General features: G+C 42.9%; 1 protein-coding gene across 1 annotated transcript in view; it reads right to left on the bottom strand.

Moving 5' to 3' along the window:
- Window positions 1-4350: 4350 nt before the first annotated feature.
- The window catches only part of AXDND1 (axonemal dynein light chain domain containing 1), a 78021-nt gene continuing 70251 nt past the window's right edge, over window positions 4351-12120 (bottom strand). Inside the window, exons 24-26 of the mRNA XM_055084181.1 lie at window positions 8507-8589; window positions 7402-7640; window positions 4351-4533 (exon numbers count right to left, since the gene is read on the bottom strand). Coding sequence (XP_054940156.1) covers window positions 4463-4533; window positions 7402-7640; window positions 8507-8589 — 393 coding nt within the window. The 3' untranslated portion in view covers window positions 4351-4462. The remainder of the gene's footprint in view (window positions 4534-7401; window positions 7641-8506; window positions 8590-12120) is intronic.

The raw sequence follows: 12120 nt of genomic DNA, 5'->3' as shown, positions 1-12120 counted from the left end.
TAGTGTTGTCCACAAGGTCCTAGCAGCAGAAATCTTCTCTTGAGACCCAGGTGCTGTATTCCAACTGGTTACTGATCTTGAAATGATAGGTAGAGGACAAGCTGAACAGTATAATCCAAATCTAGGATACATACTAGGGATACATACAGTTTTTCGCTGGAAATTTAACATTAACAGAGTTAACAGAGTTGTTGTGACTAAATGCGATAATACATGTGAAGTGCTTAGCACACTGCTTACATGAGATAAATGCTCAATAAATCATGACTATTACTGTATTTCTGGTTTTAGCCCAGTAGCTCTAAATGACAGTAACTGGGCTCATCCAAATGGGAGCCTGGCCTCGTATACAGGTTGTTGTCCCCATGCTTCAAAGGTAGCCCCAATGACTAGGAGCTCCTGTCCCCAGGGTGCTTGTTCTTGGACAGAACCAGCTTAAGAAGTTGTATATGAGGTCTCCTGTATTAGAATCCTCCCCGCAATATTTCAAGCGTTTGTTTCAAAGGTGTAGAGCTCTTTAGCATGATAGTAAAGCAAAATCTAGACAGAAGAGAGGAGTTTCTTCTCTTGATGAGCAATATTTCCGGCCAGAAATCAGATACACTCTTCTTTCTTACCTGGGTTTGACTATTTGGGTGGCCAGAGTGGAAAATGGGAATGGATTAACAGCTGTACCTTGTGAACTTCAGGATCTGCTGGACATCTGGGATGGAAATATCTTGTCTGCCAAAAAGCAGTTTGCCTTGGTGAGACAGATGATGGGAACTGTTAATCTTATCTTCAGACTTTCAAAATTGTTTCTCACAGCTGGCCTAGAGATAGCCTGAAGTATGCCTCTGTCAGATCAGGAGCTCATGGAACCCAACCCCTGCAAGTACAAGAGGATGCCCTCCAAACAAAAGCCACTGCAATCCAGAAAGGCATGCAGGAGCCCTTTCATCAGCCATTCCAGAACAACAGGAACACTGCCCAGGTCAAATGACATTGCTGTGTACTGGGATTGTCTAGGGAGCATCTGGAAGGCTGCCTTCACTGGTCTTGCTCTCAGATGCACCATCTAAGAAGTCCTGCTTTCTGAAAAGCTGTACGTGGCAGAGCCCATCTTTGAGGTCAGGGGGACTGGTGGACTTGCTCAACAGTCCTGAATAGGAGATTGTCTTGAGGCTGTGGCAGACCTGGCTGGAATGAACTCTCCATTCTCCTGAGGCAGAGGCAGAAGTCCTGATGAATTCTAGACACTGCTTCCCATCAATATGGCTACAGAGGACCTCAGCCTCAGGCACAGATAGCAAGCACTCCTGTTTTGGAGGTATGCAGGCCCTAGGCAACTGGGCTACAGCAGTTAGACTCCTAATTTTAGAGCAGCTCCTCTGCTTCCTGTAGGAAAACGCTTGCTGGTAGGTGGCCCACTTATTTGAAATTCCAGAAGTGGGCAAATAGTGCTCTAGAGATTTGGGGCCTACAAGCAGAATTCTCAGCAGTCTTTGAAAGTGAAATGCAAAATGTAGGTTCCCCAGGCAATATCAGAGTCACTGATCTCCAGCTAGGAAAGGCCAAGAACAAGAGGAAAGCCCAGTCAATGTGTGCCAGAAAGCACCTGACAAGTGACCTGACCACAGTCAAGTCAGTAGGACCATAGCATAGGACCAGAACTCTTGGGAGAGAATCACACAGTGCCCACATGCATGGAGTTGGTCTGGGTGTGTGATGAAGAACCAGGCCTGGTGGATTGGGGACTTGCTCCAAGTTCTAGGATTCCTAAGACACTACCACCTCGACTTCCCAGGGACGTGGACCACATCACCACTGAGACTGGGGACTGGGACCCAGTGGAGTGTGATGAGGCACCTCCAGTCAGCACGGCTGTTTGGACATCTGAACACAGAGTGGCTGGTCTCCTTTAACACAAGCACAACAGCCTCACCTGGCAGCCCCACTCACAGAGAAGTTGTAGCAAGAGCTCCTCTCTCCACTCTGCTCAGGAGACCACCTCAGGGTGATCTTGAGAAGGTGTGGCAGGACTCAAGGACTATCTAAAACTTCCCACACATCAGCTACTTGGGAAAGTGGAGCTGCCCATGATAACTTTCAGGGAGCAGCAGTGCAGAGGCCTTCTCTGTAGCGTACTTTTTTTTTTTTTTAACAACCTAACATTCATTATGCCTTCCTACCAGCATCCTGCTTCTCTTGGGTCATTTCCTTTCCCCATACTGTGTTCTGTCTTGGTGGAACAGCAGAGCAAGGTGTCCTTGCTTCCCTTTAAGGAAGCTAAAGAGATCCCTGAAGTCTTCTCACCATCCCTGGTACATCCATGGGGTGGTCTGTGACTACGAGGTAGCCTTTCTCCCTCATGGGACTTTAAGAATAATGTAAGGATGGAAGAAATGACTGGCGTTCATTTGGTGGTAGCAACTGGGTGAGATGGTGAAGCAATTCTTGCTTCTGAAATTTAAAACTACCTCATCCTCTCTGTTCCTAGCCTGGTTCTTTAAGACTTTCCTTCAATCTCCTGAGCTCCCCAACATGCTTTCAATAAATTATCCTTTTGCTTGTGGTTTGTAAGAATGGCTTTTTGTGGCTCACAACCAAACCACCCCAACTAGGTCTATGGTACCAAACATCTCATTCTAATCGTAGTGGCACCAGGCATAACACTGACCTTTAAGACAGCCTTCCACCCGATGAAGCGGACACATTCTGAGGGGCAAGACTCTCATGTTCAGGGATGGGGGCTGCTGATTTGTATGGAAATTATGACTCATTCCTACAAAGTAGGAAATTAATTTTTTAAAAAGTAGGCTGAAATCCCATTAAAAAGCCCCAAATTTGCTAGAATCATTCAAGAATCTCTTCAGGAAAGTGAAAAGGGTAGGGCTGGCTCTGCCCCAGCAAGTGGTAACTGGAAGCATGAGCCAGTAGCCTAAGCTGTGGCTTTCAGTTGGGCCATGAGCCCAGTCAACTGTCTGAAGAATTTCATGTTTTCTTTCCCCAGAATTAAGAAGCCATCCAGTAGGCTTAGACTGACCCCAAACATTTTTGAGACCCACCTCCAAACACTTTGATATGTGTGGGCAAAGGCAGGCCTGACCAGTGGTTGGGCTTAAATAGGGCTGAGGACTCTGGAGTCAGAGGGTTTCTGAGGTTTAAGGAGCAGGCAAAGGCCTACAATTCCAGGAGATAAATCCAAAGGAACACCAAATATGCGGAGCCAAAGCAGGTGCAGAAATCTCGGAGGTGTTTGGAGCCAGGGAGAGATAAAGCAAATGCAAGTGAGCCAGGAGCAGTGAAGTAGGAGGGACCCCTGCTGAGCGACTGCCCAGACATCCATTTGTCATTTGCAACATATTTTTGCAGCTTAGTCCATCTCTAAGCCTAGATGCATCCAGGGTCACGAACAGAGCAGATAAATGAGGCAATAAAAGTTAAAAATGGAGATTCTGGGTGAATCTTCAGCAACACTAGCCCCTGTGAAGGAAGCCATCTGAGCAATGGCCTGGTGGCCCATCGCCACTGTCAAACAATCCAGACACAGGTCCAGCAAGCTGGGGGCTCTGGCACCAATCAGCTCTGTGACCCTGGGGAGTCTTATACCCATTTGGGGCCTCTATTTCATTCTGAGAAATGGGGATAACAGTGTCTCCTCCACCTACTTTGCAGGGTTATTGTGAAGACCAGATAAATCTTAAGAATGCCTGAAATAAGAAATCTGAAAACGCTGCAGAAACCTAAGAGCATTATCAGGATCCTCTCTCCTTTCTTTTTTTTTTTAGTTTATTTACTTTATCTATTTATTTTTGGCTGCATTAGGTCTTTGTTGCTGCACGTGGGCTTTCTCTAGTTGCGGCAAGCGGGGGCTACTCTCTTCATTGCGGAGCACGGGCTCTAGGCACGCGGGCTTCAGTAATTGTAGAACGCGGGCTCAGTAGTTGTGCCTCGCTGGCTCTAGAGCATAGGCTCAGTAGTTGTGGCGCACAGGCCCAGTTGCTCCATGGCATGTGGGATCTTCCCGGACCAGACCTCGAACCCGTGTCTCCGGCACTGGGCAGGCAGACTCCTAACCACTGCGCCAACTGGGAAGCCCAGGATCCTCTCTTTAAATTGAAAAAAATAATGCTTTTTATTTGCCACTCTTCTCTGCAGAGTTCAAAGTCCTCAAAAAGCATTATTTTCTTGACAGAAACTGACACTTTTCATAGACTTCTGCTGGGAAATCAATTGAAGAGGCTAGAAAACCTTTGCACAGCCTATTTTTAATCTTGGAAATAAGCTAATACACCGATTCCTTACAGCCATCACTGACTTTTAAAGAGAAGATGTCCCTGAGTTGTCTGTCATGGCTTTTCTGGTAGATGTTGCAAAGGGAGTCCCTTCAATCAAGCCACAATGTCAGCTCAAAAGTGCAGAGATATCTGGGGTGGGTACAGTGACAGAAGCCATGGTGAAGCCTAGTGTCCTATGGTTGTTATTTGGATTTCATCCTGTAAGTGGTTTTAGTCCAAGTTCTGGATTTAGAACCCTCCTTGCGCTGTACCTCTGAAAAGACAAAAACAATTATTGTAGTAACAATATATTTACTAAGAACTTTTAACTTTACAAAGCATTTTAAAAATTCTGTTCTGCATGAGTAAGCCCCAAGCTACAAACTATTTGCCCAAAACTTGACTCTACATTGGTTATTGGGATTGAGAATGCATTTTCTCAAAGTTTCAGGGTAGTCAGTTAGTGGGTCCTGGAAAAGAGTAGTATGTGGTCAAGAAGAGAAAAGAAAGAAGAAGAATATTTCTTCCTTCCAGTACATACCCCAAGCTTGGTGGGAAAAAAAAATTCAAATAGAGCTAGTATCCAGAATCCTCCTAATCCATCACTGTACCCCTTTTCTATCTCCTGGTCCCTCCCTCCAGTCTCCCATGCACAGACCCTATGCAAGCCCCACCCTCGGGATGGGTGCAGGAGGACTTCTGCTGTCAAGCCTGCTCTCCGTGGCTGCTCCATGACGCCAAGGTTCTCAACTGGAATCCTTCCAACTGGCTGCTGCCATCTTTATCCCACATTTGACTGTCACCTTGTTCACACCCTGTCTTGTCCCCATTCCTAATCATAAGCCTCACTTTGATCAGAGACTAATCCATATTCATCTTTGTAAACTCCCTTCTTGATTCCTTTCTTCATTAATAACTCAGAACACGGTGATTTGCTAATTGTTAAAAATGACATAAAACGGGCTTCCCTGGTGGCGCAGTGGTTGAGAATCCACCTGCCGATGCAGGGGACATGGGTTCGAGCCCCGGTCTGGAAAGATCCCACATGCCGTGGAGCGGCTGGGCCCGTGAGCCATGGCCGCTGAGCCTGCGCGACCGGAGCCTGTGCTCCGCAAGGGGAGAGGCCACAGCAGTGAGAGGCCCACATACCGCAAAAAAAAAAAAAAAAAAAAAAAAAAAAAAAAAAGACATAAAACAAAAATAAATGTCTTCCTACTCTATCCAAATCTTCTCTTTACTCAGCATTCACAAGGCTCCTACCTTTGCCATATGATTTTCCATTCCTTCACTGCACAACTATCAGGAGAGAAGTGCTCTCCCTGCACTAACTCATATAAATATGACCCAGTATATGCCATATGCATTTCAGATTGCTCCAGGGGTGTCTGCATTTTTTAAAGGAGCTGCCTGCTAATTCTAACAAATGTCTAACTTGTGGGTTTTTCGGAGAAATGTTCAGGTCACCGCATGGCATGGGGAATGCCTTGCTTAGCAGCCAGCTCCCCTAAGCTTTGCAAGGCTTCTGTCATCCTCTACTTTTGAGCCCATGGCAATGACTTTGATGAGGGTGTGGAGGAGGGGGAAGAGTGGCAGTAACTTAACCTTGTGTAGGTTATTGTTTGCAGGTTGGGGCCTAACTGTATATCGTTATCCTCTACCTAAAATTATTAAAAACTTTTAATTCTGGATTTAAACTAATCCCCAAGACTTTTACGGAAATGGACAAAACTAAAGTCACTCATTCCATGTTGAGGTAACCGCTCCAGTTTAACACATAGACCTTTTGTGTGGTTTGCATACAGTATTTACTTTTCTGTAATCTGGAAAAAGTCTAGTTTCCAGATTATCAGGATAAAATTACACCACAATAGGAGAAGATACAATATTTTTTTAATTCATGAAAACTCCCTCACATATATTCAGACCTAAAGCTAAAGGATTTTCACACCTGTAATGATTAACATTTTACCAGTTCAGAGTTAACAGAAGGGGAGAAAATGGGCTCACACTCCTCCTCCAACATTGATATGATATACCATAGCTGGGCCAGAGACTGTGAGGGATTGGCTAACTTACTGCTTTTGCTGGGGGGGCACAGGTAGAGACAGGGGTGACAGAGAAAACAGAAAGTAGATATCTGCCCAGTACTACCCCTGGCACCAGGACTTGTCCTAGGAACTGACACAGGTTGAAGATGAAAGCAAAAATCAAAAAATAGCCTCCAATATTGGGGATATTAAGAACTGTTTGAGGGCAGATTATAGATTAATTACAGATAAGAAAATGAAGCGCTAAATTCCTTTTCCTATAGAATAAAGAAGTTTATTTTCATCATAGACAATCCACTACGTACTAAAAACTAAAGACAAAATTCCCCATAAACCTCCATCAACCAGAGACAATATATACCAATGTTTGGGCATATTTTGTTCTGTCTTTTTTCTAGCTTTAAAATTTTGTGTCATATCCTGTTTCCTGCATTTGATATTTTAACATAAGAATTTCTCATGTCATTACAAATTCCTTGTAAATATCATTTTAATGGTTGTATAATATTCAGGTATTTTAACGTAGCATAATTTATTTAATCTTTCTTCCATGCTTGGAAAGGTAGGTTGTTTTCATTTTTCTTCTTAGATACAATGATACACTGAACACCTTTGTGCATTAATTTTTGTTTCTGTATTTAGGATTATTTCCTTAGACTAGGTTCTCAAGAGTGAAATTATTAAGTCAAAGTATATGTGTATTTTTAAGGCATATCCATACATACACTCCAATTATTTTCTGAAAGAGCTATATCTGTCTGTCCACCTACAAGTATTATTTGTAAAACTAATTACTTTGCCCCCTCTGGCCAGCATTGTATTCTTTGCTTTTAAAAAGCTTTGCCAGTTTTATAAGTAAAAATTGTATCTCACGTTAGTTTATTAGTTACCATTGTTAGTCATTTGGTTTTCCTTTTTGTGACTTGTCTGAACAAGATAATTATATAATTATATGTGTGTGCATTCCTCGGAGAAGTACGAACTAGTAGATCACCACTAAAGATATGGATAGTCTTCTAAAATATTTATGATCCAATCAAATTTTTGCTCATAAATAAAACCTAAATAAAGCAAAATGAGAAAGCAATCCTCACCTTTCTTTGGCGATTTTGAGGCTCTTTTTACTGGCCTGATTTCTTCTTCTTCATCTTTTTTTTCTTCTCTTTCTCCTTCATTTTCTTCTTCTTCTCCTTCAGATTCCTTCTCTTTATACTTCATCAATATTTCCTCTAGTTCTTTCTCCAGTTCTTTATTTCTTATAAGGGTATAATGAAGTTTTTCATTCGCATCATCAAACTTCTCCTCTGCTTGTCTGGCTCTGCTTTCAACCTCTCTGATGTGGACAAAATCCAGAGAAACACAATAAAATGGAAAGGTTTGGAAAAGTGTCTTTCATGTCTAGAAACTCATTATCCAAAAAAGGCAGCGGGATTAGAAGAATATATCTGAACAGTACAAATAAGGGAAGCAGCAGCATCAATATTTAGCCAAGAATTGGGGGCCTAGGAGCTACTCTGGATGGTAATGTCAGAGTGTAGTCATGGTGTGCTTTAAGAATACAATATATTTATCATTTCTTAGTGAAATCTGACTTTTGGGTATTTGGAATTCTCCATCAATAGCCAAGGAACCCCTTTTCAGTGGTTAATCTTGGCTTCTCTTTATTGACGTGATCCAACAAACAAATTAAATAGTGTCCCTTCTTTTCCAGCACCTTTAAAACCAGATCTTACAATCAAGAAAACCAGTTTGAAGTGTGTTTCTTAATTACTAGGGTACATGTTATACGTCTATATTCTCTTCTCATAGCATTCTTAGCTACTTAACTCTGTTGTCATTCCTACTATTTGGGTTATGTAACCTTCTTTCCTGCACACAACAGCTTCTCTCAGTTCCATTTATTTCACTAGTTCATCTCTTAGAAACATACTGAGTTGGATCCCTCCTAACACTCTACTCCCACCCCAGATATACACATACACACTTGACTTCCTCCATCTTCACTGTGGCTGAGGACAGATGTCCCTCCTGGAGCAGTGTAGTTCACTGCCTCTAGCAGAAGATTTGAAGATACCCATCCCACTTGTAAGGAAAAAGGAAGCAGGAGAACCAAAGGTAAGCCAAGAAGCGTGCATTTCTCAGCTAGACCTCCTGGTCAGCAATCTTTGTCTTCTTACCATTGTGGTGTCTCATACTTACATTAACTTCTCCTGCATGCGTTCAATTATAGCCATTGCTTCAAGATACTTTGGGGCCAATGTACCTTCATTAGCTGATTCTCTCTGACAAAGAAAGTATGTACTATGAATGAACTGAGAGTCCCAAAGATAAATAGCCTCTTTCTTCAGTATGTTCTGGACCAAGCCTTCTTTTTCTACTATTCATGTTTAAATAGCAGATGATTAAGCACACTCTTAATACCAAAGAAGAATAGGGATTTCCTGTGGCCAAATACCATACCAGCTTGCAAATTATTCACACTCTGGTGGACATAAATTTGATGATAGAGTTGTAAAGAAGAAGCAGGAAGAACAATATCAACAAAAAGAAGCAGGGAAAGAAGAAAAGGTTTAAAAAATAAAGAGAAGGGTAAACATGTTTCTTTAATTTAGTTAAAGATCAAGGAAATTAACTATATTTATCTTATTAATAATTTGCTTCATTAAGCACATAACAAATTGCAAATTGCAAAATTCAATAAGATCTTTCAGTTCCTTAGGGAACTTCATAAATATCAAGGCAGAGAAAATATGAAAAAAACAAAACAAAACCTCTTTTACTTATTTTGACTCTATATTCCAGAAAACAAAATAAGAGGAAGATAAAAGAGAAAATTTAGAAGACAAAAACTATAAGCATATTTTAAAATGAATATTATGAGACATTTTCCTAGAACTGTGTACTTTTAAAAATCTCATTTATTCATGTTTCCCAAACAGAGGCAAGTAAAAGTTAAACCCCACCTTACAGATGGAAAGGGAGATCTAAGAGGATAGGCAGCCTGCCATAATCACAGAATGATCTAGCGGGTTAAAGCAAAACCCTCATCTAGGCCTCTCCATCCTCAATCACACATTCCATTGCACTATGGTCGCTTTTTCTAGAAGCAAACCAGCGAAAAGAAACTATATCAAACATTTTCACTTTTACTCTAGCTCTTTTACTCTCTTCTTATTTTCCCAGTCACATATTTTCCTCTTTCTGTTTTGCTTCCCCTTTGGGCAGTTTATTTGGGAAGCAAATGCTGTCATTGTTCAGCCTGGACCAGCAACCTGTGATGTGGCTGTGCCTATACAGCACATACTACTAATTTATTTGTTTTTTGAATCCAAAAGAAAGGCTTTCAGAGCAGAGGCATCTGGAAATGCAGTTCCACACATGATTTATATAGCTGCATGAAACAGTTTTAACTGTAGGTGGAAACCAAAGTAAACCAGGACTGTACTCTGCTAACTGTATACATTTGAGCCTTCTGACTCTCTATTAATTCAACAGATAGATATTTAGTTACAATGTGCGAGGAAAACATCCCTCTGTTTTGACACCAGCAAGTACAGATTAATGTTTTGTGGTCCATTTCAAACCCTTCAGCAGGAAATTCCCATGGTCCAAAATGCTGGACGTTGGGCTTCTAGAATTATGGCCTCCTCCATGTATGCCAGGTGACAACCTTCCCTGCATCACCCATATACTGACACAGACGCCTCAAGGCTTATCACAGATACTGCCTTGGGCTCTCTTCTCATATTTTGAAGCTTCCTCTGGCTTTTATGCTTTTACCTGCTGTATAACAGAGACAAATGTGGGCCGCATGGCTCTTGGAAGCAATCGCATTAGACCTTTCTTGTTCGTGCCAACCTGCTGTAGCTTTGAGCTAGTCTCTCTCTCTGACTCCAGTTATGCCTTTGGCCTTTTTGGCTTGGTCTTCCTGAGGTTTGACTCTACTAATGGACTTTAGATTGGACTAATACCTCTGGCTTGAGCCTATCGCAGGGAGGATCTGGCTCTAGACCCAGTTCCTTGGAATCCAACACTCAGTACTGAACTCCTAGCCAGACACAGGGCCCCTGTCACCTTTGGACATATTTTCTGGAACCACCAATTCCTAGGACTCTTCCCTGTTGCTGTTATAAGATGGGTAAGTTAGTTACTGCTCTTAATACCTATGCCTGGGGTACATGGTATTGTGGGAGGAAAACACAGGCTTCTAAGGGCCTCCTTCAGGTTGGCGAAAAAATAGTGCTGATCCCCCAAGTCTGGCCCCTACTTTCCTTTCCAAAGGAGTTCATAGGTGATCCAGCAAAATCTCCCATTTTCCTCATACTTACAACTCTTTACAGACAGCCAGGACCTATGGTTTGAAGATAGGCCTAAAAGAGATCGTTTCTAACATCTTGCTTGTTAAAGTAGCTGAGCTGTAGGCAACCCAACTCATGCAGCCAGGCGGCAGTGCTTAGGGTCCACTGTAGCTCTGAGCACTTTGGGTAGCCTCAGGGAGAGCCTGCTGAATTTAGTCATCCTATATCTCCATCATTCAGTTGCAATGTTAGAGCTCAGGCTGCTTCTCCTGCAGGGACAACTTTGGAATGAGTCCAGTTCAGAGAGGGCCACAAGGGGTGCCCTGCAACAGGATCTCAGACCTGATTAAACTGGGCTGCACCTGAAGGCAGAGCAGCCTTTCCCCAGGATGAGCAGAGGCAGAGTCAATGCTGCTTACTGGGGTCACTTGATTCACCAGTGAATCAGGCAAGTGCCAAACTGGGTATTGCCTGAAACAGGCACAGCAGGCCAAGCTTTGTACATGGTTCCTGCTTTGAGTATGGTCTTCAGGAATTCCCACGAAGTCCTAATTTCCAGCTAATTGAGGAGAGTTTGGAATAATTGATAGTTCACCCCTTCTCCTCCTAGTTATGGGGACACTAGGGCATCAGGTAACGATATGAATGAGGCCCTGGTTTAGAAGGCCAAGCAATTAGCCTGTCCAAGCTGCTGGTGACTTACCACCACTACTCCTGTTATCACTCATATCTCAACCCCCAGAAAATCCTGTGCTGGAGTCATCTGAAGGAAGAGATACGAGGAGCAACTGGAATTCTCTGTGCTCAGGTCCCTAGCCTCCCAGTGGTCTGGAGCTACTTCTCACTGGAAACCCAGGACCCAGCTATCTCTTGGCACTCTCCTGCTCTATAACTCAGCTCCCAGAGACAAGACAAGCTATACCTTCAAACCATAAGCTTTCTGCTTCCCTATCCCTTCCTTCTTTTTCTCTTTCCTTCCCCAGTGTCAATCAAACATACTGCCTCTTGGGAGTTGTTTTCAGACCAGAAAGAGAGAGTGCCACTGTCCAGTAGGACTGGTGCCTTGGATCTGTATCCTTGCTAAATGGTTGCTTATGTTCTTAGGGCCAGAGGCTAAGTGTCTGTCAAAAAATAAATTAAAAAAATTTTTTTAATAAAGGAAAAACAAACAAGCAAACAAAAGCAAAAGAAAATTTTACAGTGAAACTTTTGAAACTTTAAACTGCCCTCAGGGAGCCCCAGTGTCTTCGTGAATGGAAGGAGCACAGAGCCAAGGGCCTTCCTGCCCCATGGAGCCTGCAGTGCAGTCCAAATCAAGATAGCACTTCCCCCAGCTCCATTTCCTGCCCCAAATCTATGACCTCACAAGCCAGGTCAAGGACTCTTCATTCTCTGGGTACCAACATCTCCAAAGATCAACCTTGTCTTCACTTGCGTAGCACAGTTAGGGCCCCTCTGTTTGAGTACCTCGTGACCCCTTTCTACCTGTCCAGTGGTCTGGCCACCATCCCATAG

The sequence above is a fragment of the Physeter macrocephalus genome, chromosome 4, assembly GCF_002837175.3.
Source record: "Physeter macrocephalus isolate SW-GA chromosome 4, ASM283717v5, whole genome shotgun sequence".
NCBI lineage: Eukaryota > Metazoa > Chordata > Mammalia > Artiodactyla > Physeteridae > Physeter > Physeter macrocephalus.
The sequence above is the reverse complement of the archived record's forward strand: the minus strand, read 5'-3'. Positions and strand labels throughout refer to the sequence as shown.